This window comes from Acanthochromis polyacanthus, chromosome 20 (genome assembly GCF_021347895.1).
Source record: "Acanthochromis polyacanthus isolate Apoly-LR-REF ecotype Palm Island chromosome 20, KAUST_Apoly_ChrSc, whole genome shotgun sequence".
Lineage (NCBI taxonomy): Eukaryota > Metazoa > Chordata > Actinopteri > Pomacentridae > Acanthochromis > Acanthochromis polyacanthus.
This window is the reverse complement of record NC_067132.1, coordinates 2,592,708-2,619,865: the sequence shown is the minus strand read 5'-3', so window position 1 is coordinate 2,619,865 and position 27,158 is coordinate 2,592,708. Positions and strand designations below refer to the sequence as shown.

The following is a 27,158-nucleotide window of genomic DNA, read 5'->3' as shown; positions in this document are numbered from 1 at the left end:
GAAAATAGGTAAAGGCATTATGTGGATATGATAAATAATGCTGGGGAGAAAGGGTAGTGTTGCATGGTTTCCAAGACTAGAATGAAAACAATACTGAATCCTGTTTTATTAGTTCTGTAATTGTCCATAGTGTTTGCTAAGAACAACATTTCTAATCATTATTGTCAAGTCTGTGAGAAGGTCATCACATTTCGTCAAACTGTTGCAGAAGTAATCAAGAGTCATCTGACCAGGCAATGCTTGTCCAGTCTTTTGTTGTCAAATTTTGGTGAGTCTGTGCAAACTGCAACATCAGTTTCCTGTTCTTAGCTGACGGGAGCAGCAGCTGGTGTGGTTTCTGCTGCTGTAGTCCATCTTCAGAGGGGGCCTTCTTGATTGTAATGACTGGTTATTTGAGTTACTGTTGCCTTTCTTGAACCAGTATGGCTATTCTCTTGCTGCCATGTTATTGGCTGATTAGATATTAATGAGTAGTTGAACAGATGTACCTCATGTAAAATGTGGCCAGTTAGTGTACATACATGTATACAACTTATATTTTGTTCAAATTCACACGAGAAACAAAGTGTTTAAATGTCTTGTCTGTCATTTTTCAATCAAAAGGAAAAAAAATCTGTATATTGGAAAAACATTATTTATTCTGTTTTTCCCATGTGTGAGGCTTTCAGCAGTGCTTGAGTCCGTTTCACACAACAGGTTCAACAAACTCACTCTGAGTTAATCTACTCTGAGATAGGAAAGTCTGAGTTTCTGGTTCCAGAACAGCTGATTTGAGTTGGTTTTATCAACTCGGAGTAGTTTCACCTGGAGTTAAGCGTGTGCACCACAACTATAAAAAGCCAACTTTAATGGAGCCACGATTCGACGAGTCAGTATGGCAACGGGGAAGCCATGAAATGGAAATCTTAATGCGCTCATATGGCGAGTTTGAAAACGTTTTTAGAAAGAAGTGCAACACCACTGCAGCTACAAAAGAGAGGGAGACGGCGTGGAGAACACTGCTGCCCAGGTCAATGCGTAAGTTTAAATGTAGTCCTTTGCAATCACAATAATATTACAGGGAAAAGTGTGTGAATGGTAGCCTATTAAGTTATTTCATTTAGGTGCAATCCTGCAGGGTAGAAGCGCACGTGGCAGCAGCTGAAGATGAAATGTAAAAACACTCCCTGGGAAATCCTAATTTCAGGGTGAACAGACGGAGTTTTCACTGTACCTGCTTTGTGAAACGGACCCCTTTAGTAGCACCACACTATTTAAACCTGTATCTGTTACATGGTCACAACTTTGATCCTGACCAGAATATCTCAACAGCTAAGGGATTGATTGCCATGGAATTGGTTCAGACATCCATGTTTCCCTCAGAATGAAGTGTCTTAGCTTTGGTCTTCCTTTCTATCTAGCTCCATCAATAGATTTGTCAAATTTTTTGATTTATTATCTAATATTGTCAAAACCTATCCCATGAGTCTCAGATATTTGTGTTTTATGTTAACTACAAAATATAAGCAATTTATGTAAAGAATTTCTTACTTGTTACATCCCCGAAAAGGATGAACTATCCATTTCTTTTCTAATTTATTTATCTGATTTGTTTAAAACACAGAGATGTTGTTCGACTGATGGTCATACCGGTCCCCAAAAATGTGATTGTTCCATTAATCACTTCAACATTCTGGAAATATCTGGTAAAATACGATATCACAGTCATCTCAGGAGCTCAAAATTTTACATTTAATTATACACCTATTAGATTGATAACGGTGGATTCATAATGCACGCATACTGAAACAAGAGAACAGAAACACAAAAGAGGACGAGCCAGAGGTGAGGGAGGTCAGAATGTGACCAGAGGAAGCAACAGCAGCACTGCAGGACTGTTTCAACACCACACACTGGGACGTCTTCAAAGAGGCAGCAAACATCATGTTTGCTGCCTCTTTGAAGACAGATTTACAGGAATACACAGATTCTGTCATGCGCTACATCAACAAGTGCACTGAAGATGCAACAGAGGTTAGAACCAATAAGAGGCGTGCTAATCAGAAGCCATGGCTGACAATGGGAGTGTGCTCATTGCTCAGAGCACAGGACGAGGCATTGAGAGATGGAGACTACAGCATATGCACTCGCAAGAACCAATCTGGCCCAGGGAATTAAAGGGGCAAAAAGGCAGTATGCACAAGCACTGAACAGCCGTTTCACTGAAGCGAAGGATTCACATCGCTTGTGGCATCGCTCCATCACTGACTATAAACCCCGCCCCCTGCAGATGTGTCACTCTGACCCCTTGTTTCCAGATGCACTGAACACCTTCTATGCACATTTTGAGGCCAAAAACACCATGCAGGCACAGACACTGCTGCCAGCACTGTACGAGCAGACGCTACAGCTCACCACAGCTAGAGCACAGAAGGCCCTGGCTAGCGTCAACCCACGCAGGGCTGCTGGGCCAAACAACATGCCTGGACGCGTTCTGAAAAACTGCGCTGAGGAGCTGAAGGATGTCTTCACAGACATATTCAACATCTCGCTCCGACAGGCTGTGGTGCCCACCTGCCTCTAAAGAGCCACCATCATTCCTGTCCTAAAAAAAACAATCTTGCCAGCTTCTCTGATTTCTGACCTGTTGTCCTCACACCTATAGTGATGAAATGTTTTGAACACCTGGTCATGCAACACAATAAAAACTACCTCCCTGCTGACCTGGACCCACTGCAATTTGCTTACAGAACAAACATTGAAGCAGTCCTCAATAAAAGATGCAGAAGATGCAATTTCCATCATGCTCCACCTCACACTGTCTCACCTTGAGCAGAAGAACACTGACGCCAGGCTCCTGTTCTTAGACTTCAGCGGTGCCTTCAGCACCATCATCCCACAGCAGCTAGTGGAAAAGCTTCAGCTGCTAGAGGTGGACAACAGTATCTGTAACTGGATCTACAACTTTTTGACTCAGCGACAGCAGACAGTCAGGGTGGGTAGCCACATATCAAACACCATCACAGTGAGCACAGGCGCTCCACAGGGCTCTGTCCAAAGCCCTTTGCTCTTCAGCCTGCTCACCTTCGACTTCACTGCCAGATTCTGCAGCAACCACATCCTGAGGTTCACAGATGACATGACGGTGGTGGGCCTCATTAAGGACAACAGAGAGTCTGCATATAGGGAAGAAGTGAAACAGCTGAGTTCATGGTGCAGTTCTTATCACCTCTCCCTCAATATGGACAAGACCAGGGAGATTGTTGTCGATTTTAGAAGGGCTGGCAACAGGATCATGCACCCCTATTCATCAACGGAACTGCAGTGAAGAAGGTCAGCAGTGTGAAGTACTTGGGGGTTCACATTGATGATGACCTAACTACAACCACTAACACCTCGGCAGTCCTCAATAAAGCTTAGCAGCGGCTCCACTCCCTCCGCAGACTCAGGAAAACAGGCCTTCCCAACTTCTACAGGGGCACCGTTGAAAGCATCCTGACATATGGCTTTACCACCTGGTTCGGGTGCGGCAGCGTGAAGGACAAAAAGCGGCTCAACAGACTGGTCAAGACAGCCAGCAGAATCATTGGCACGCCACTCCCCAGCCTGATGGAGCTATACCAGCAGCACTGCATCAGTACCTCCAGCATCATGGACCCCCTCCACCCCTCCAACCACATCTTCTCCCTTTTGCCATCAGGGAGGAGATACAACAGCATCATCGGCAAAACTAGCAGGAAACTGAAGAGCTTCTTTCCTCAGGCTGTGAGACTTATTAATGGACTGTCCCCCATCCCCAGATACACACCCACACTTTAATGCACTTTGGAGAGACCGGATTGTTTGAGTGATTTAATTGTTTGTTTGTTTTTATCTGAATTGTGTTTTATTTGAATGCTATTAATTAGTTTGTTATGATGCCTACAGGGCTGCACAGTACTGTAGTGGTTAGCACTTTGCCTTGCAGCAAGAAGATCCCCGGTTCAAATCCCGTCCTGGGCCTGGGATCTTTCTGCATGGAGTTTGCATGTTCTCCCTGGGCATGCGTGGGAATGTGAGTGTGATTGTTTGTCTGTATATGTAGCCCTGTGACAGACTGGTGACCTGTCCAGGGTGTCCCCTGCCTTCGCCTGAGTCAGCTGGGATAGACTCCAGCACCTCCGTGACCCTAGTGAGGATAAAGCGGTGTATAGAGATTGGATGATGCCTGTATTTCAACATGGTGTACACTATTTATTGATGTTTGTATTGCACTGCAGCCAGTGGTTGAGAAACAAAATTTCGTTCTCTTTTGTATGAAAATACATAATGAAAATGACAATAAAAATCTTTTGATCATTTGACCTTGACCTTTGTGAAGCACTCAGAGAGCACAGTACTCCACCAATACTGTTCAATGTCTCAGTGATACAGAAATCTTTAACAAATCTGTGGATCCAGTCTGTAAGCCCCATCACTTGGTCCTTGTGTCATTTCTGACCTTCCCTAAAAATTTAATTCAAATCCATTTTTCAGTAATGTTTCGCAGACAGACAGACAAACGTACGCCGATCGTCACATAACTCTGCCGCATTCCTTGCAGAGTAAATAACCATTTTCTGATGATACTATTACATAGCAAAATGCCTCATTAGACATCTCTATGTTGTCTTTTAGCATGAAGCCAGGAGTAGACAGATATGGCCTAGTTAGTAATAAAATGAGGAGTATTGACAGAGTGACACAATCAGGGAGGTCATTCCTCAGAACTGTCAGTGTGTACCCCCCGGCTCCACACACCCTCTGATTCTCATCTCCATCTCTGTCTATACAATACAAGTGGTCTTCAGTTGATGACGTACACCGTTTCGTTGTTAGGTCTGAACTGGTTATGTGGAACGAACTGGTGAGTGGAGCGGATGAATGCATCGTCACACGGTGCTATAAGACGGCTTTATTTACATTTGTCAGTGTAATGCCACCTTGGATTGTGCTACATTCACTGTCTTTTTATGATACTCAATGGGAGAAAAATTATAAACTAGTTAGGGTTTCCTCATCATTTTAGTACCCACAGATAAGGCCTTTATCTGAAACTGTCTGTCAGGGAAAGTTATGTTCAACACTTAGTGAATGCATGCACATACACATGCTTTAGACACAGGGACAGGATGGAGGCCCTCTGCAATGTTTCATTCAGAATTATTGGTACATTACAAGTGTTTTTCAATATATTTATATTCATAACAGAGTGCAGGATCAGCCTTACTAAGGCGTCACTGCAGCAGACAGGGTTAAGGAGACTTTCTCAAGGGTAGCAGCTTGACCTTCCCTACAGTAGCCCAACTGTTTGAGAAAAAAAAACTATCAGTAGATGTTCTCTTATTCTGTTGCTATACAAATTTAGGGGATGTTATGGAGGTAATGTTTATTTTTTCCACTTTTTAATTTTTTCTTGGGTGTAAATATGTTGTGAGGTGTATGAATTGGTATGACCTTTGAAATCTTATTACACTTGTGCACATGTATGCAACATGAGTCCTGTGCAGGAGTAACGAACTTACTGTAAAAATACAGCCGGGTTATTCCATCTCAGTTCATCAAGTTGTAAAGTTCTGGCCACCTCATAATTGTCAGACTTGTTTTATTCTGTGCAGACATATGTTATTAAATAAGATGTGTAGATTTCTGAGGTTGTAGGTAACATTTGTTTTTGAGTTACATTTTGTAAAGAGGGATGAGGTCTTGTTGATTTTCATGGCATTTTCTTTGCACCAATCTATAGAGCAACGTTTGAAGTGCCATAACTTGAGAGGTAATGTAGCTAGAGTCCTGACTTTTTGTAGACTCATTTATACAGGGTTTCTGCAGAAATCTGCCAGTCAAATTTAATGCTTTTTAATGCCATTTTGATGCCATACTGTAGAAATTTTAATGCCAAGACCGCAAACTCAACAAATGTTTTTTTTTGTAAAAAATAATTTTTATATGAAAACTGTCCCTACATTTCCCTATTTCTGAATCCAGAAACCACCCCTCAGATATTCTCTGAAATCCACATTTTCTAGCCATTTTTGCTGGAATTTGCATTTCCCAGCTCTCCTCCACTTGGTCCAGCCTGCTGGCTACTTTAAAAACATGCAGTTTTTGGCAATTGCACCCGACCGGCTCGAACAATTATCACAGTCCTTCAGCATGTTTATGCAGACCCAGATAGCAAACTATGGGTGAATCAATGTTGAATCTATGTTGAGACCTAATGTCGAAATTATACAGAAAGCGCAAGGTTGATAAAATGTTGAGTCAACGTTTGTTTTTCAACCATAAATCACACTTTACCCAGATAGCAAAAGATGTTAAATCAATGTTGAATTAGGGTTAAGAAGGTTGAATTGTGGTTACGGTTGAAGACCGATGGTTGAATCAACGTTAATTCAACAACATTTTGTCAACATTGAAGTTCTCTCCAGCATGTCCAGTACCTACTGTCGAGCATGGTGGAAGCAGTATCATGGTTTGGGGATGCAGGAGTGCTGTTGATGTTGGTCATCTCACTGTCTGTGATGGTACATTGAACTCTGCCAAGTACTGTGCTCCATCCTCTAAACTCACATGCTCCCTTCTGCACGTGCTCTGTTCCATCAAGGTCAAAACTGGATGTTTCAACAAGACAATGCTCCTTGAACACATCCAGGGCCAGTTGGCTGCAGGAGCACAGTGTCCAGGTCTTAGAGTGTCCAGCTCAATCCCTGGACATGAGCCCCGTAGGAAACCTGTGGTGGATTATCAAAAGGTCTAGAATTAAAAGCAGAAATTCAAGAAGAATTGGACCAGAAAGGCAGTGAAAGGCTCATGGGGAACATGCCAGCAAGGATTAGAGCTCTACTGCTGCTCATGGCAGGACTACGAAATATTAATTTGATGACACAATCCAGATAGCAAACTATGGGTGAATCAATGTTGAATCTATGTTGAGACCTATCGTCGAAATTATACAGAAAGCGCAAGGTTGATAAAATGTTGAGTCAACATTTGTTTTTCAACCATAAATCACACTTTACCCAGATAGCAAAAGATGTTAAATCAATGTTGAATTAGGGTTAAGAAGGTTGAATTGTGGTTACGGTTGAAGACTGATGGTTGGATCAACGTTAATTCAACAACATTTTGTCAACACTGAAGTTTGTGTTTAAAAGATACCATTGAATCTACATTGTATTTTGGTTTAATTAAAATGTTTGACAGGTCAATGTTTAATTAATGTTGAATCTATGTTTGCAAACATGTAATCTATGTAAGCAAACATTGACTCAACATTTTATCAACCTTGCGCTTTCTGTATAATTTCGACGTTAGGTCTCAACATAGATTCAACATTGATTCACCCATAGTTTGCTATCTGGGGATGCACATATCTGACAGTTTGCAGTCTGTAATTATATATTATTGTCAAATATTTTTCTTGAAAACTGCAGAAAGAATTTTTAATGCCATTTAAGGCCTTAATTTTTGCAAAATCCACTTAATGACTATTGATGCTTTTTAATGACCTGCAGAAACCCTGTTATATGTTCACATGGTCTTCAATGGTACACGGTGTGAAAAATAAAGGTTTTGTAGTTGCTGGAATATTGGACTATTGAACTGACCCCACCCCTCTTTAAGAATTTTTAACTCACATGATTTTACACATGGTCGTCTCAATCAGTATTCACCACTTCAAAAGAAAAAAAAAACAGAAGACAGTCAGGTGTGGGACATTTGGAGATTGAAGTGGAATTACCACGTTACACAGGCAACACCTGGGTCAACATAGAATTGTGTGACTTTTTCTAACATACTTGACAGGTATTATAGTTGACATTTTTGATGTTTTCAGGCCTAAAATCAACATGGCTGCCTATAGCCAAACACCACATGCACTTTTACAGAAACATTCTTCTAAATATTATATATACAATTGAGGAAAATTGAAACTGAATGTTATTTATAAAGATATTGTAGTAAACCTGTTGACACGGGATAAATCCACTACTTTATATTAAATAAGTCAGAAAGCCTTGGAGTCTGGCCAGTCTTTTCTTCAGGAGGAAATGACATCATGTGGAGCAGGTCATGTGATCTGGAATCAACACACTTCCTGGAGAGGTGCTTTTGTAATGGGGAACTTAGTTGAAAGGGATTTCTCCAACACAGACACAATTTGTTATTTTCTGTATAAAATTTGAATATCTGTCATGATGATCTCAACTTAATAAAAAGAACACAGTCAAAGCAATTTTTAAATATGCTCATTTTATTATTGTTTAGCTAAATAGAAGGTGGTTGTTATTAAATCCAGACGGTTATTTAGTTGACATTTTAGTGATATCGTCTAGGTTTTTTTGTTAATATGTAATTGTTTCTATACGTAGTTATGGCATTTGTAAAGACATGATCATAATAAACATAATTTTTCTTTTACTTTTAATTATAAGGTATGCAAGATATGTCCCATGGACTTCAAAGTCCTTCCATTCTGTATTGACCCTCCTTCAATGCATCCCAGTTAGCGGATGTGACTTCATGCAGTCTCTGCTCACACACTTGCACGCATTGAGTCATTTCTGTGATGCAGTAGGACTGAATTTAGAGGACAGCCTGGGACTCAGCTGGTCCAGACCTGCATGACGTCTTGTTCTTTCCCGTCCTCTCTGTCCATTCCTGTCTGTCCTCCTCTGACCGTCCCTGCACTGATTCAGTATGGCAATGCATATGGCTTGGTTGTATGTCCAGTTTACACACATACATGCACACGCACACACGGAGGGGGTAGGGATGCTGACTGGTTTCCAGTCCTTGTCATTGGTCTCTCATTACTGACACACAGACCACGTCAAGCTTTGCCTTCCCATGTCTTACACACCCCCACCTCCCACCCTCTCTCCCTGCTTCCTCCTCAGTCTAACCAGTCTGTAGTCTGAGCAGCAGAACGCGGAGGAAGCAGCAGCAGCCGATCAGAGAGCGCCTCCTCCGCGCAGCCCAGCCGTCATGAGCCGCACATCGGGAGTCGGTGCCGCCGCGGCGTTGGCGGAGGAAGAGGGGTAGGAGACGGGGGGGACTACGGCTCGGTTCTAATTAAATGTCTGTCGCTCTCCGTGTGCATCATGCTGTACTTCCAGCTGGTGATCATGGCCGGGACCGTCATGCTGGCCTACTACTTCGAGTACACCGACACCTTCACCGTGCACGTGCAGGGCTTCTTCTGCTACGACACCGCCTACACCAAACCGTACCTGGGACCGGAGGACCGCAGCGCCGTGCCGCCCGTGCTGCTCTACGCCGTGGTGGCGGGGCTGCCCACGCTGCTGGTGAGTCCCACCTTCATTAGCAAAGTTCAGCCACGGGAGCTGCTCGGTAACGGGCAGCCTACCGACGGTCACGTTAAGGAGAGCTGTCATCACGTGTAGATGTATTCTCCCAGAAATGCTCCCGGTTCTGGGTGGATGTGAACGGTTGTCATGTAGCTGATGGTTGCTGCAGCACTGGGGCACTGATTGATTAATCTAGGAGTGATTACTATATCAGCCATTTGAAATAAGTCAATTATTGATTAGTTATTTAGTCCATGAATTGAAACAAGCATGCGCAGTTTGAAGTGGCAGCATGTCTATTTCTCTCTATTCTATTAGGACATTTATGTTGGTGACACAGAATGACACATTTTTCAGTGTCTTGCTGGCTCTAGAAGGAGCTCCAGTGTTTCTGACTGATTAATAGTGATAACGACTAGTTCTGATGATGAGATGATGGGAAGTAATCCCTGTCTTTTGCATACTGAACTGATTTTGCTTTATGTGAGCAAATCAAATGTTCTTGTAGGACACTGAAGACTGATATTATTTTCTTTGTGGCAAATGTAATGCAAAAATGAAAAAGGTTCAGTTCAAAATGTCATACACACAACCATCATGAGATCACACGTGAAACCTGTTACACCTGTATTCTGTGGTCCAGACTAAAGATTGCCAGCATTATTTTCCTGATATGATTGGTTTTATCAATAATTTCTTGTAAATCTCTATTGACTTCTTCCTGCTCTTTGCTCCATGATATAAATGTTAAGATCTGATTCAAACACCATATAGAGATTGAATTGAATTCTCATTGCTTAATATATAAGATCAAACTCGAAACTTTTCTGCTTATATATCTGTGCTGACCTCATTTTTACTGTAATTGTCAATCTGAAGGAATATTAGCTGCAGTCTGAGAGGAAATGTTGATCCTGGGTATTTCCTAGCATGTCTGCTTATTCTTTCATTTTTATTTTTCTAGCTTATGTAACAGTCATTTGATCTTTTGCTGATATAAAAATATGGCTTCTGCACCTTCAATGATAAGTGCAGTAATCCATGTAGGACTGTCTGTACGCCTCCGTGTCTGTTTCAGCTGTCTACACACACACACACACACACACACACACACACACACACACACACACACACACACACACACACACACACACACAGCTTTTGTCTTCAATAGCAGTCTTCATAATATTTTTTGAGAGATGTAGTTTGAAAGACCTTGTAGCAGGCAGAGAGGATCTAATGAGAAGACACCATTTGGCTGTACTATGGGAAGTGTACGATCTAGTTTTCTGGAAGTGAAATTCAGAATATACCTAGGCCAATATTATCAAAAAGTGCCTTTGAAACGTCATGATTTATCCCCTAGAAGTTACAGTTTTCCTCTCATTTCATATCCCAGGTATCAAGACTGTTATAAATGTGTGTTGGTCAAGCTCCCACATTTTTTAGGAATTCACTGCAAGCAGATAAAGTATGTGCTCGTACAGTATGTCCACCATGTGAAGGACAAAGTCAAAAGAGAATAAATATATTTTTATACCATAGTGATTATAAACTTTACATTTTCAGGAAGCTTTTTTGTCCCTTACTCAATAATGCATTTTAGCTGATAAAAAAGTATTTTGAAAATAATGAAATATCTGCAAGTAGTTAGTGTCTGCAAAGAATCTTTGAGAGCTGCGTTTTCTTTTCTAAATAAAATCTCTAAAAACAGCAATCTGACCCGTCTTTCAAACGGTATTATTTGACAGTGATTAGTTTATAAGGAAAATGTGAAAAGGTTTTACTAACTTTTGATGATAACTTGTTGATTTTCATGAAACAGAAAAATGACATGGTGGGCAATGACATCACAGGGTGGGCAATGACATCACACGGTGGACAAAAATGTGTTGACATTAGTAGATTTATTAACCACTGCCTGAAAAAAGGTGAACATTACAAAAGAACATTAGGACCATTCATAAGCTTTTGGCATCACTACCGAAATATCTTCAAATCATTGACAGAACGGACAGATCTTGTGTCCAACAGCAGAATGCTAATGATTGGTCAGTCACAAATGAAGACATATCCTAGAACACACACTGCCTCATGTTTAGTTTTACTCTCAACAAGATTACCATTAAGCATCGAGGAAAGACCTCATTAGGAAGATAAAATGACAAGTGAGCTCATTTTCTCATGGTCTTCTGTCCAGACAGACCTGTGGAGTCGCTCCTTTCAGGTTTATGGCATTTACATATTTACGTGCTTGGGTTTGAATCATTCTTCTACATCACTGTAAACTGGTCTTCCTCATACTTCCAAATAGATGGCTGGATCTGTCGATTACATCAGCTGGTTTCTTAAAGGGGCAAGTTACCCCATGACGACACGGTGGATGGCAGTTTTAGGGACGTGTACAAAATGTTGAATATAATTATAAAAAGAGACGAAAAATGTCAAGAGCTTGGTAAGAATAATGTGAATGTTTAAAAAGCATTTTAACTTTGTGTCATTTAATGTTTTATTACACTACTTGAAGTTAGCAGACAAATGTGTAGCATATTAGATACACCCAACCAAAGAAATAATATACAATTACCAAAAGATGTTGTAAGGAAATTTTCCTTCTACTGATTTGTGTGCCAAAGTATGGACATTTGTAATAACACCTACACTTTTCATTATTTTGTAGTATGTTAATGATAACTTAATGATTTTGATGAGGAAGCCAAAAGGTACTTTATAGTGATATTGACCCATCTGTTCTTTGTTGACCTTTAGAGGTGCTATGTGTTAGGATTTTGAAAGATCATCTGCTACTAACTAGCTAGCCCTGACCCATCCAATTCTGCTTGGAAAAATCTTTAAAATGATCTCTGATTTCTTAAATAGTGAACTGAAAGTTCAGGACTCAACCTGAGGACAGCTGTGAAGTGAAAAAATATGAAACTGCAGCTATTGTTCTGTGTGGAAATGTGACAGCTGTCTCAAAAATATGGATCCTGATGCCATCAGATCCTCCATGGATTAGCAACATCTAACACGTGTAGCAAGCCTCCAAACCGCTGAAAGAAACAAACTTTAGATCTTCTTACCATCTTATGGATTAAAACACATGGATTATTTTGATCATTAATCTTTAAGATGTTAGTTTCTGTTCCTGTTGTCTAATGAATTTGAAATTGTCGAGTAAAGTGCACACAAAAGGTGTGTTGTGATTTTGGCACACAAACTGCATTGAGAATCTGATATTTCTCAGATGAATAACAGTAACAAGTGTAACTGAGCAGTTTTGCTTCATAGCTACACCCAGTACAGAAAGAAAAAACCCCACATTGGTTATTCCAGCGCAAATCATCAGGGACCTTCTGTTTGACCATCTCTGATTTGATTAAAGTGTTCTGTCATAAAATATGGATATTTAAAATGGTATCTGTGAAATTTTAGACTGATATATCAAGTACTTTCAAAGATATAAAAACAAAACAAAAAAAAGACCGTCTACTCACTCTCAGCTAGGCTTGGGCGGTATCCAAATTCTGATACCGTCAAACTTCCTTCACATTTTACCGGGGTATACGGTATTACCATGACTATTACTGTTACTGGCTTGTGCCTTCATGTTTGGAAATTGAATACTGTTGTGTTCTGTAGTTATAATAAGCTGTCACCAGAAGGCGCTACTGAGCATATTAAGGTGATGTACCGGCGGTTTCAGTAAGTGATGGAGAAGACGAAAATAAAGCTACAAAGTGAAGCACAGAGGACGTTTCTTCGGCATTTGGATTCAAGTTTCCACTCAGGTGTAATTATGTGGACAGTAAGGGACATATATGGTGTCATATTAACTGAAGACCACATGTCAGTTGTTAAGGAATAACTATCTGCCCCTGACAGCAATGCCTGAACCTCATCTCTAACTTTTATATACAAACTTGGCATCGCCGTTTGTGAGAAATGTTTCCGTCCAGGCAGCTCTTACTGCGCATCCAGGACCTTTACCATGTCCTTAAAGGACTTTTTTTCCACTGTGTGGAAGGAGACCATTTCCTTCGCCAGGTATTTTGTCACAGCATCAGTGCAGGTTTTCCAATGGAGACTGTCCCTCTTGTACTTTGTTGCCTTGGCGAAGGCCCCCATTATTGTCGGCTGCGTGTAACTGGTGGTCGACTTGTTGTTGTTGTTGGTCCTGCATCGATGTCAGTGGGAGGCTTTGAAACTGTTGAACTCAGAGCCAAATTCATCCTCGCAGCAGTGAGTGGGTGGTTGATTCGGAGATGCTTCCTTAGGTTAGAGGTGTTTCCACCTCTCGCGATCACCTTTTGATTGCACAATTTACAAATTGCTTCATCAGTATTTACCGGCTCTCCTTTCTCGTTTGCCTGGAACCCGAAATACTCCCAAACTGCAGAAGTTGTGTTCTTTTTTGACACCAAGTCACTCCGTGCGGGATCTGCCCTCCGCGCTGTCATGTGACAATGTCACGTTCATAAACTTTATGGAAAGACTCCAAAAGTAGGCTAAAACATAACTGTTTAAGTAAAACTGAAAATTCAACCACACATAAGTGCTATTGGACATAGAATCAATTTTAGGCATTAAATGACTTTTATTTAATATTTAATCGTTATCCCCTGTATAAGAGCATTACATTTTTTTCATGACGGTATTGGAACTGATACTGCTGCTATTTTTAAACTCCGGCAGTATGCGGTATTACCATAATACCGCCCATTTTTCACACATTGAAATTTGAGGCTGTTTGAACAACAATATCTCAGAACCTATTAAAGATAAAAACCTGAAATTTTCACTTTTATTTCATCATGTCATTGTCGATGTCAGTGTCAACAAAGCACAGAAAACAGTTTTTATTATGAAATGCTTGGTCATAGTAATAATAGATGATACATTAAAATTCTGTAATAATAAAACTTTATATTCAGTGAGCTTTCATAACTGAGCAGGTATGACAAATGGTACCAAAAAACAAGAGTTGAGTGAGCCTGTCTATACTTGATTGTTATTTGAGATTTTTTGAAATAAACTCTTAAGCAGATACTACAAATATACATGTACTCACACTTTAACTTTCCGCACATCCAGCTTGTGGTGTTAGTCCTGACGGTCCAGTGGAACACGGCAGAGGGTTTGATCCTGTCAGACAGTTTCTGCAGTTTAATTAATAAAAAAAAAACTTTGCTCATTTTTAAATACAGAATGGACAGTCACTGTTTAAAATAGGGCTGAGACTTTAGCACGTTCATTTTGATTAATAAATTACAGAAAAAATAACGCATTTAATCAAACCTTAGTTCCCTAATTTCTGGCACACCGGTAACACTGATGAACACTTCAGCCCAGTAGGTGGCACTAATGAACCTAAAGTCTGCTTGGACGAGTGAATCAGAAGAAAGTTTGGTGAACAGTGAAGGAAGATGAGACCACACTGAGCTTGTTGGGCGGAAAGTTTTCTTTTAAAAATCTTGCTGATGACAGCCTGGATACAAGCCTGGTTTTGTACAAATTGTGCGACAAAGAATTTTCTGATCACCGCAGCACTTCAAGCCAACAGCATCACCTCAATGCAAAACATGTTGCTGTTAGCTCCAGAGCTGACGTTAGCAACAACGGTTCTGGTACCGGAAAATGATGTAGTCATCCCATAATAGACCACTTTTCAAGGCGCTGGAAGTGCTTGAGTTTACAAAAAGTCTTAAAATGTTGAATATAGTCGCTATAATTACCTCCGCCAAGGAGGTTATGTGACACCCGGCGTTTGTGTGTCCGTCTGTCTGTCTGTCTGTCTGTTAGCAAGATAACTCAAAAACGCCTGGGCAGATTCACATGAAATTTTGAGGGGATGTAGACTACGGTAAGAGGAAGAGCTGATTTAATTTTGATGGCAATCCGGAAAGGATCCTGGATTCTGGATCACTTTGAATTTTTTAGTATGTGGTTTAGTATGTGGTCCAAAATATGACAAAAACATCATAGGTTAGTATGTTTTGGTATGTTGTCCAAAATGTAACTGAAACGTCATAGTTTAGTGTGTGGTCCAAAATGTGGAAAAAACGTCATGGTTTAGTATGTCGTCCAAAATTTCAGTAAAATGTCATATTTTCGTATGTTGTCCAAAATGTGACAAAAACGTCATACTTTAGTATGTCGTCCAAAATGTTCTAAATCGTACATAAATGTATGTGAATACAATGTTCCATGGGAATGTCAATATCCTTGGTGGAGGTCTGCGCTCTCTGAGTGCTTTTCTAGTTGCACTTGCAATTTGCAGTAATCTGAATGTATTAGACAGATGAAAAATACAGATACATAGAAATGAAACATAAACATTTTTTGCTGTTTAAATTCATATATATGTCTATTCATCCATTCAGTTGCCAACCAAAATTGATTTGAGTTGAAAAACTTTATGTCAAATATTGCTATTTGACAACAATATGATTCATTGCGATTAATTAATTACAAAGCCTGTAATTAATTACATAGATTTCTTTAATTGCATCCCACCACTAGTTACTCCACCAAGACATGCAGTGGAGTTATGTGATGATTGGCATACGTTTGTCTGCCCGTTAGCAACATTACTCAAAAACAGACTATTGGATTTGAATGAAATGTTCAGGGAAGGTCAGAAATGAAACAAGTACCACCTCAATAGATTTGGCAGTGATGCAGCTTATAGTCTGGATCCATGGATTTGTTTAAGATTTCTGTATTATTGCGAGATAGCAGCATAGCATCACTGTAACTAAGACAAGTGAACACTGCATCAGCTGCCTGCTGACGATTTCATGATTGTGATCCTACTACAGATCCACCTCTGAGGACTTATCGCGACTTATCCGTCCGATATAAAACAAGGAGCAATTGATTAAATTGCTACATATTTAGGTCGTGCAATTCTGTATACTTACATAACGTACACATGCATAACACATGCCTATGCTCAGCACAAGGTCATTTTGTTTGTGGATACATCTGTATTAAAAGGCCAAATTCTACAGTGCTGTGATTTCTGATCATCAATAACTAATAAACAAATGCTGCATTTGTAAAACATGCTGCATTTCTGACAATGTCGTATGGCAGAATGAACAGCCTTGGCAGAGTGCTGTGCTCTCTGAGTGCTTTTCTCGTGTAAACATCTGTTTGATCCACTCAACAGAAATAAAAAACAATGCCCCATTTCGTCAGTATGACTAACAGAGCTCACTGTTAGCAGGTTTCACATGGACTGTTTTCTGCTGAAGCCATATGTCTGCCTGTCTGTCTGTGCACAGAAGGACACATCCTGAAAGCTGTGATAGCAATTGTTGCTCAGTCATAGCATTAAGACATCACTTGAATAGGAGTGTGATTTGTTGATTTAGACACAGTTGGCCGCTTCGATAGCTCAGTGCCTCTTTCAAAATTGGAGAGTTTTATTAATCTAGGTCACCCATGCAGACTCTTCCAGCAGCTAGAGGGAGTCCAGGCAGCTCTGTTCCACTCAGCATTGCTTTTTAAAGTCATTCCTCACTTTTCCACAAAGACAACACAAAATAATGTTGTCTTCTAATGCCATCTTTCCAATTGTTTAAATGTCTGTGCGGTTTCAGCTCCAGTATAAATTGCAGTCATACAGGACATTATTCCATCTCATGATTTCATTTTCAGGATCAAAGTGAAGAGTTCCTGTATGGAGTGAGCTAGAATGTGGGGTGGTAGATGCACCTGTGTTATGCATAGTTAGTTCCAGATCAACTCTTGGTTAAGATCAACTCTTAATATGTGCCTTGTTTCATTTATAAATCCTTCATACATTCACTTCTTGCACAGATAAGTGCATCAGTGGTTTAGTGGTGGTTTTACATTCACTGGTGCTGCAAGAAACAACTGTTGAAGATCCGCATACTCTGTGTTACTTTTAGCAAGCTACTGAAATCATAGCTTTGCTTTCTCAACAACAAAAGCACTCAGAGAGCGCAGTAATCCATCTGAAATGCAGCATATTTTTCTGGAAATGCAGTATTTGTTTATTTATTAGTTATTGATGATCAGAAATCACAGCAACATAGAATGTGGCATTTAATATAGATGAACCCACAAAAAAATGACCTTGTGCTGAGCACAGGTGTATGTTCTGCATCTGTACGTTATGTACGGATACCGAATCACGTGACCTAAATATGTAGTGGGCGGCGGGAATTGATAGGAGTTAGAAACACCCCCACAATTTAATCAATTGTTTCTTTTATCATTTCCGATGGATAAGGCCTGGTACACACGTGGACAAAATTGTTGGTACCCCTCAGTTAAAGAAGGAAAAACCCACAATTCTCACTGAAATCACTTGAAACTCACAAAAGTAACAATAAATAAAAATTTATTGAAAATTAAATCATCAAAATCAGCCATCACTTTTGAATTGTTGATTAACATAATTATTTAAAAAAACAAACTAATGAAATAGGGCTGGACAAAAATGATGGTACCCATAACTTAATATTTTGTTGCACAACCTTTTGAGGCAATCACTGCAATTAAACGATTTCTGTATTTGTCAATGAGCGTTCTGCAGCTGTCAACAGGTATTTTGGCCCACTCCTCATGAGCAAGCAGCTCCAGTTGTCTCAGGTTTGATGGGTGTCTTCTCCAAATGGCATGTTTCAGCTCCTTCCACATATGTTCAATGGGATTCAGATCTGGGCTCATAGAAGGCCACTTTAGAATAGTCCAACGCTTTTCTCTCAGCCATTCTTGGGTGTTTTTGGCGGTGTGTTTTGGATCGTTGTCCTGTTGGAAGACCCATGACCTGCGACTGAGACCAAGCTTTCTGACACTAGGCAGCACATTTCTCTCCAGAATGCCTTGATAGTCTTCAGATTTCATCGTACCTTGCACACTTTCAAGACACCCTGTGCCAGATGCAGCAAAGCAGCCCCAAAACATTACTGAGCCTCCTCCATGTTTCACCGTAGGGACAGTGTTCTTTTCTTCGTATGCTTGGTTTTTGAGTCTATGAACATAGAGTTGATGTGCCTTACCAAAAAGCTCCAGTTTGGTCTCATCTGTCCAAAGGACATTCTCCCAGAAGCTTTGTGGCTTGTCAACATGCATTTTTGCAAATTCCAGTCTGGCTTTTTTATGAGTTTTTTTCAGCAGTGGTGTCCTCCTTGGTCGTCTCCCATGAAGTCCACTTTGGCTCAAACAACGACGAATGGTGCGATCTGACACTGATGTACCTTGGCCTTGGAGTTCACCTTTAATTTCTTTGGAGGTTGCTCTGGGCTCTTTGGATACGATCCGTCTCTTCAATTTGTCATCAATTTTCCTCTTGCGGCCACGTCCAGGGAGGTTGGCTACTGTCCCGTGGGTCTTGAACTTCTGAATAATATGAGCCACTGTTGTCACAGGAACTTCAAGCTGTTTAGAGATGGTCTTATAGCCTTTACCTTTAAGATGTTTGTCTATAATTTTTTTTCGGATGTCCTGGGACAATTCTCTCCTTCGCTTTCTGTTGTCCATGTTCAGTGTGGTACACACCTTTTCACCAAACAGCAGGGTGACTACTTGTCTCCCTTTAAATAGGCAGACTGACTGATTATGAGTTTGGAAACACCTGTGATGTCAATTAAATGACACACCTGAGTTAATCATGTCACTCTGGTCAAATAGTTTTCAATCTTTTATAGAGGTACCATCATTTTTGTCCAGGCCTGTTTCATTAGTTTGTTTTTTTAAATAATTATGTTAATCAACAATTCAAAAGTAATGGCTGTTTTTGATTATTTAATTTTCAATAAATTTTTATTTATTGTTACTTTTGTGAGTTTCAAGTGATTTCAGTGAGAATTGTGGGTTTTTCCTTCTTTAACTGAGGGGTACCAACAATTTTGTCCACGTGTGTAAGTCTGCAGTGGTGGATTTGCAGTAGGATCAAAATCATGTGATCGTCAGCAGGCTGATGTAGTGTTCACTTGTTGTCATGGTTACAGGGACGCCATGTCGCTATCTTGCAATGATACAGAAATCTTTAACGTGGATCTAGACTATAAGCTGCATCACTTCCACAATCTAATCACTTGGTCCTTGTGTCATTTCTGACCTTCCCTGAAAATTTCATCCAAATCTGTTAGTCCATTTTTGCCTGAAAGGTCAGAAATTACACAATCATTTCTTTTTTGAGTAATATTGTTCACAGACAGACAAACATAAACTGATCGTCACATAATTCCTACGCGTTCCTTGGTGAAGTAATTATGTTTTGAGAGAAGTGTGATTTCTTATTGAAACAACCGTATTTTCTCACCTGTCACACTGTTTGAAAGGCCTCTCATCTGACAGAGCTACAAAGTCTGTAACGTGTGTTAGTCGGGAGTGGACGTAGGTCAGCACCCAGATCTTCACTGAGGAGGCCAGGGTTCATTTCCCATCTGGAACCATTTTTGTAGAACTTAAGTTTTATTTTCATTGATTTCACATGATTAAGTTTATGCACCAAAACTGCATGGCTTGGAAAAATGTCATGGTTGGGTTAAAAATATCCTTATTTACACAACATACACAACATGTTTGAAGCTTCTCCTCCATGTACTGGATTACCAGGGTAATAATATAAGTTTAAAATGGTTGCCTGAAAGTAGTGACAGTAAAACAACATAATAAATGGCAAAGATGGAGTGTTCAAAAACATATTTGTGATACGTCACAAACGTAATCTGTCAGAAAAAGTGTTTAGCATACTTGGGAATGCTATAGCCAACTTACCAAAGATGAACCTAAATAAAACAGTAACTGCCTTGCCAAGCTCCTGTGGTGAAAAAATGGTTGGTTTTTCACAAAATAAAACACACTTGTTTGACTTAAAGTTGAGCCTTTAGTGTAATTATGTTATTGTAATATGACATGGTGCGATGCTTTGCTTAGCTGAATGTATTTGCTGCCTTGGTCAGCATAGGTGAAAAAATTTTAAAAGATGAGCTTTGTGGTGTCTGTAGGCTCATCATAAGTAAAATAATGAAATATTTTTGCTTGGTGCATCTACATTGTCACCAGTCCATGGACTGCATTAAAACAGTGTGTTTACGAGAGAAGAAGTGTTTGATATGGCCATTATGCCTGCAAGAAGTGGAGGCAGAGCATTTCTATTTGTCATTCTTGCAGTATCATTATTTGTAGAACAGGAAATCGTATCCTTTTAAAAACTACACATAGACTGAGTATTGTAAAAATATGTCCGATAGATAAATGGATAGACTACACTAAAACAAGACACTCACACACATACCCTCTGTGAACAGCTCTTGTGTTGCAGCAGCTGACGCACATGATAAACAGGCCATGTTTTGTTTCTGACAAGACTTTACATCTGCTACCCAGTAATCAGAGCTATTCTCATATGCATTTGTGGGTTTTTCAAAGTTACATTTCAACTTTATGTTTCGACAGGAATTTTTTGTACCACTTCCCCCAAGTTTTTTTTTTAACCTTGTTCATTTACACTCCACTCCCCTAAGAGAAGCTTTCCTAATCCACATGTAGAAAGTAATGGAATAATCCTTGTAGACCACTAGTGTTCTCAGTGTTTCCAGATCCATCCATCAATCCATCCATTCATCCATCCATCCATTTTCTTCCGCTTATCTGCGGTTCAATCGCAGAGGCAGCAAATGAAACAGGTCATTCCAGATGTCCCTCTCCCCGGCGACGCTTTCCAAGGTCAGATGAGACATATAATCCCTCCAGCAGGTTCTGGGTCTACCCCGGGATCTCTTCCCAGTGGACGTGTTCAGAAAACCTCCAAAGGAAGTATCTGAATCAGATGTCCAAACCACCTTAACTGGCCCTTTTCGATGTGAAGCAGCAGCAGCTCTACTCTGAGCTCCCTCTGGATGTCTGATCTTCTCACCCTATCTCTAAAGCTGAGCTCAGCCCCCCTACAGAGGAAGCTCATTTCGGCTGCTTGTATTTGTGATCTCATTCTATCGGTCACTACCCAGAGCTCTTGACCATAGGTGAGGGTTGGAACGTAGATGAATGGTAAATTGAGAGCTTTGCCTTACGGTTCAACTCTCTCTTTACCATGACGGTTTGGTACAACACCTGCATTACTGCTAACGCTGCACCAATCCTCCTGTCCATCTCTCGCTCCATTTTCCCATCACTTGTGAACAAGATCCTAAGATACTTGAACTCCTTTGCTCAGGGAATTTGATTGAGTGATACATGAAGAGAGGAAAACCAGTAGGTGGCAGAAATCACGTGTCAGTTGTCCCAGCACATAGTGGTGTCATGTTACACATTCTGCTTTTCGACAGATTTGCTCTGATGCCTGATGGAGTTGGACAGAATTATTCACAAAGTATCACGTCCAGAGACAGTCCATGGTGGTTTTAGTAAGATCCACTCATCCCCCTCCTTTCTAGACTGCAGAAAAAGACTTTTTCTGTATTATCAAGAGCACCTTGTGGAATGTGTTATTGACAATATATTGTCTATAGCATTTCATTAATGCTTCTTGTACTGTAGCTGATAAATTGTTGCATGCCATGTGTGCTATACTGCTATATCACATAATGCGGCTGCATGACCGCGGTCCATGGCTTTCCTGGAGACTCCCTGTGTGCTAATGGCACCTTGTATTCTCAAGTGGAAAACACAAAAATGGAAAATTGGAATATTAAGTGTACATATATCCATTCATCCACCACTTAATCCTCATTGGGGTGTTGGGGTCTATCCCAGCTGACTGAGGGTGAAGGCAGGAGACACCTGGACAGGTAACAATCTATCACAGGACTACACATAGAGACAAACAATCAGACTCCCATTCACACCTACGGACAATTTACAGTTATTAATTAACCTCATCTTGTTTTTGGACTGTGGGAGGAAGCTGGAAAACCCATTAAAAACCCACAAATGCACAGGAAGAACATTCAAACTCCATGCAGAAAGACCCCAGGCCAAGATGTGAACTGGGGACTTCGAGCAGCAAAGCAACAGTGCAGCCCTAATGAGTGTACATGAACACTTAAATTACACAATAACTTTGAAAGTATGAAACAGATAAAGTTCACTAACCTCATCTCTCCTCTTGCATTATATTTCTTTGTGTTCATTAAAAAAATTTAGCAGCTTCTAGGAAAAAACAATGTCAAAATAAACACATTTTTAATTAGTTCAATTCTCCACAATGTGTGCACAAGGTAAGAGGGTTTTCATAAATTCATTCAACTTGACTGTCAAAACCAACCAACCAACCAACAAACAAGCAAAGAATAAACATTGAAATGTATTACAGCACTTTCCCTCCCACAGTTAAAGTAAACTTTTTCCTCTCTGAGAATAAAAATGCTACAAGGATGAATGTGCATTAGTCCAACAGAGAATTTGGCAGAGAGCCGCAGCAACCAGCCAGTCAGAGGACAGTCCATCCAAAACTTTGTGAAAAGTTTTCAGAGCACAACTAATCACACTGTACACTTCACTCTTAGCCATATTAATTCTGTTTTTTTGAAGGCGTTAAGAGGGGTGGAGTCATGGGGAAGGCTGGGGGATAAAAGTATTGAAACGTTTTTGCATTTCAAATAACAAAAATGAAAGTATCTTTCATACATGAAAATGAGTGTAGTAGTAAAAGTTGTAGATACAACAGGTGCTCTACAGATAATTTATGTACATTTGTTTGATTTAAATGGAGCTTTTACTCTGAAAGGTAAACGCTCACGTTGCTCCTCCTGTCATCTTAGGCATTCTGACATGTGGACCTCCCCCACGCAGAATGGAAAACCAAATCGCAGTGCATCTTTTGTTCCCTTCTAATAGGAAGACCAATTGTCAGCCCAACCGGTTATTGACACTGGTATTTGACATTTTTAAATTATTGATATCTTTGTTTTTGCTGGTTGATTATCACAACAACAACAAAAAAAAGAATGGCTTTGATGCAGCTGGCTCTTTCTCGATTTCCCCTAACTGATATAGACATCCCCCCTAAAATAGCCATAATACTTTATCCCTACACTTTTACTTCAACTTTCTTCCGTTAACAGATTTTCTCTCACCCAGAGATGCGCTGAACTGGTCTCCTCCAGCAGGGACTCCAGAGCCTGTCTGGATTAGCAGGAACACAGCGCTAACTGAGTGGAACTGAGTTCAGGCACCTTTGCAGCCATGAGACAAAGTCTGTCCATTAACTGCATGACAAACAGAACACGTTAGTGCTGAGCCACTAACTGCAGGGAACAAGGGAATGACCATTTTCCTCCAACTTGCATTATAAAAACCTCCACAGAAAGGACTGTTTCCACCATTGAAGCTTCATCTCTTTTGAACCTGCACCACACTGATCTGACTGACGGAACCACAGCTGTCAAGGATACAAACAGAGGAACACTTACTGTCAATTTCAGCAAACTTTACTAGTCTGTGCCTCCTACATGAAAATTCTTGGATCATCACTGTCATTAATATTCCAGTCCATATATTGGCTGTAGGGCTTTCTAAAATATTGCTGCATGGCGCTGTGGTTAAAAAGTGATTGTGTAAGAGGGTTTGAGGCTTAGCTGACAGCCAAGACAGGCATGTACCTCTCTGACCTCTGCATAATTATTACAGTCACAATTATCATCCAGACTCCAGCACCCCCCGCGACCCTAGTGAGGATAAAGCGGTGTATAGAGAATGGATGGATGGATGGATGGATGGATGGATGGATGGATGGATGGATGGACAATTATCATCCACATTTGTAGTAGCCCAGATAAGCTCTTTAAAGAATCTAGCTGCAAATCTCAATATGACAGAGCAGGTAGTGGAAAATACTAATTTACTTTGTCTCACCAATTCATTTGCCCTTGTTCAGGATATGTTTTTGAGGCTGCTTCAAGTTTGGACGCAGTAGCAAAGCAATTCAAATACTCTGAACTGTAGTGGAGAGGAGTATCCTGACCAGATTCAAACTTTTTGAATTGTTTTTTGGTAAAAATGTTGCTTCATTGCATCTACAATATTGCCCATTTGGCAAAAAACACTGCAGAAATATTTACTGACTTTGTCAAAATAACTGCAAGCTCCAATCACTGGCAGTCGAGTTCAACATGTGGTGCTGACACTCAGTATGCTGTATTCTAACACACAAAAATAAGCTCATTCAAACATTGGATCAATAAATGGATGTCTTCCTGTTGTTCCGTTTGGCTGGTTTTGCCATACATCCTAACTTCTTCCCAAAAAAGCAGCGATTTTGTAATTCTTTCGAGCAATACAGGTTTTGTTTGGCCCTGGCTTCATCTGTCTGCTGTGGGTGGTTGCTTTGTGGTTCTGGTCAGATGACTACCATACAATGGTGGAATAAAGTTTATTCATTTGTGAATTATTGCATTAGGAATCACTCTTAGGTCTTCAAGTGCAGTTTAGTACAGTCGCAGCCAAAATGCTGAACAAGCCTTAAAAAGTCATTAAAGTTTAAATTAATTGATTCCATAAAAATACATGACCTTTTGAATAGTGGGTCATTTTGGTACCAATGATCCACTAAAGAAGGTCGAGCTTTTTATTAAAAGACACATTTTTTGTTGCTGTGGTTCGTGTCTATAAAAGCCAGCACATTTGAAAGATACAACTGGCCAAACCAAGAAACCTAATGCAGGAAACATGTCTGAAGATACAGATTCTCAGGCAGGAAGTGTACAGCTGCTGCCATATAGCCAGGAAGTGCAGATGCAGTCCTACAGCAGTTGGATTCACTCTGCAGAAATACAGACCAACCAACAGCTTACAAGACAAACCAAGATCTGGGCGTCCAAGGGTTTCCTCAGCAAGAAATGATCACATCCTGATACGCATGTGCAGGGAACACCACCAAATGACATCACAGGAGCTTCAACAGCAGTGGTCAAACCGAACTGGTGTCCGGTGTTCCACCCGACTTTTAGATCGTGGCTTGAAGTCCTTCAAGGCTGTCAAGAAGCCCCTGACCAATGAGAGACAGAAGGTAGCCCGGCATTGTTGGGTTTAAGCACACAAGAATTGGACAACAGGAACTGGAAGAAGATTCTGTGGTCAGATGAGTCCAGTTTCCAACTTTATCTTCCTCCTGCTAAAGTGAGGGTACGCAGAATGCTAGGTGAAGCATTATTATCTCCAGCATGTCCAGTACCTACTGTCGAGCATGGTGGAAGCAGTATCATGGTTTGGGGATGCAGGAGTGCTGTTGATGTTGGTCATCTCACTGTCTGTGATGGTACATTGAACTCTGCCAAGTACTGTGCTCCATCCTCTAAACTCACATGCTCCCTTCTGCACGTGCTCTGTTCCATCAAGGTCAAAACTGGATGTTTCAACAAGACAATGCTCCTTGAACACATCCAGGGCCAGTTGGCTGCAGGAGCACAGTGTCCAGGTCTTAGAGTGTCCAGCTCAATCCCTGGACATGAGCCCCGTAGGAAACCTGTGGTGGATTATCAAAAGGTCTAGAATTAAAAGCAGAAATTCAAGAAGAATTGGACCAGAAAGGCAGTGAAAGGCTCATGGGGAACATGCCAGCAAGGATTAGAGCTCTACTGCTGCTCATGGCAGGACTACGAAATATTAATTTGATGACACAATCCAGATAGCAAACTATGGGTGAATCAATGTTGAATCTATGTTGAGACCTAACGTCGAAATTATACAGAAAGCGCAAGGTTGATAAAATGTTGAGTCAACGTTTGTTTTTCAACCATAAATCACACTTTACCCAGATAGCAAAAGATGTTAAATCAATGTTGAATTAGGGTTAAGAAGGTTGAATTGTGGTTACGGTTGAAGACCGATGGTTGAATCAACGTTGATTCAACAACATTTTGTCAACATTGAAGTTTGTGTTTAAAAGATACCATTGAATCTACATTGTATTTTGGTTTAATTAAAATGTTTGACAGGTCAATGTTTAATTAATGTTGAATCTATGTTTGCAAACATGTAATCTATGTAAGCAAACATTGACTCAACATTTTATCAACCTTGTGCTTTTTGTATAATTTCGACGTTATGTCTCAATATAGATTCAACATTGATTCACCCATAGTTTGCTATCTGGGAAGGCTTTTAAAAGAAAATTGTTCAATTTTGAACACATTCTCTTATTTGTTGACTTTGGTACCGACAATGTTGAAAACCGACATATTGAAATTGTCTAGAAGTCAGTTTTATTCATTTTTCTTGTCAACAATAAACAAAAAAAATCATCTGTATTTGTTTGTGTCTGTTTAATGCATCCACACCTTTTAAAACACAAAAAAGATTCTTCCACAAATTTTTCATGATAATATTTGAGACTGTGTAAAATTTTAAGGACGTCTGAAAACTTTTTCCCACCAATGTATGTCACCTTGGACTACTGAGGCCAGATGGTTCATCTATCCCTCTGTAACAGAACATATCAAAAAAAGAGAAAAGCCTCTCCTGTTTTCCCAGTCTTTATTTATCTACATCTCTTCCCTAGTTTATATGCCAGACACTGTTACAACATGGTGCCCCTGCAAACCCAACTAAATTGCAAATTGAGGCATACTGAAGCATTCAACATTATCATAAAAAGTATGTCTGTAGGCAGGCACAATAAGCAACATAGCCTTTCTCAAATGTAGTTCAGTGTCAGCGATTTTTCCTCTTGGCTATACTCTGCCTTGAAGTACTGATGAAGACCGATTAGTGTCCTTCTGTAGACTGGTGTGAAATCAAATAAGTGTGAATCTGAAGGAGAGGAACAGAGGAAGAGTGTGAGAGGAGTGAACAAGTAAGCAGTGCAGGTCACCCTGGCCCATCATCATGACTAATAAGAACAGAAAGAGAGAGGGAGAGAGGGCAGGG

At 40.3% G+C, this 27,158-nt stretch overlaps 1 protein-coding gene across 4 annotated transcripts in view; it reads left to right on the top strand.

Annotated features, from left to right (window-relative positions):
• The window catches only part of plppr5b (phospholipid phosphatase related 5b), a 131,548-nt gene that overhangs the window by 26,162 nt on the left and 78,228 nt on the right, over positions 1–27,158 (top strand). The window contains exon 3 of one of the 4 annotated variants that reach the window (XM_022211001.2): positions 9,120–9,308. The exons of 1 other annotated variant lie outside the window; for it this stretch is intronic. In XM_022211001.2, the coding sequence (XP_022066693.1) occupies positions 9,120–9,308 (189 nt within the window). Of the gene's footprint in view, positions 1–8,858; positions 9,309–27,158 lie in introns of those variants that run through there. 2 more of the 4 variants (XM_051940035.1, XM_022211002.2) reach the window with 2 other exon arrangements.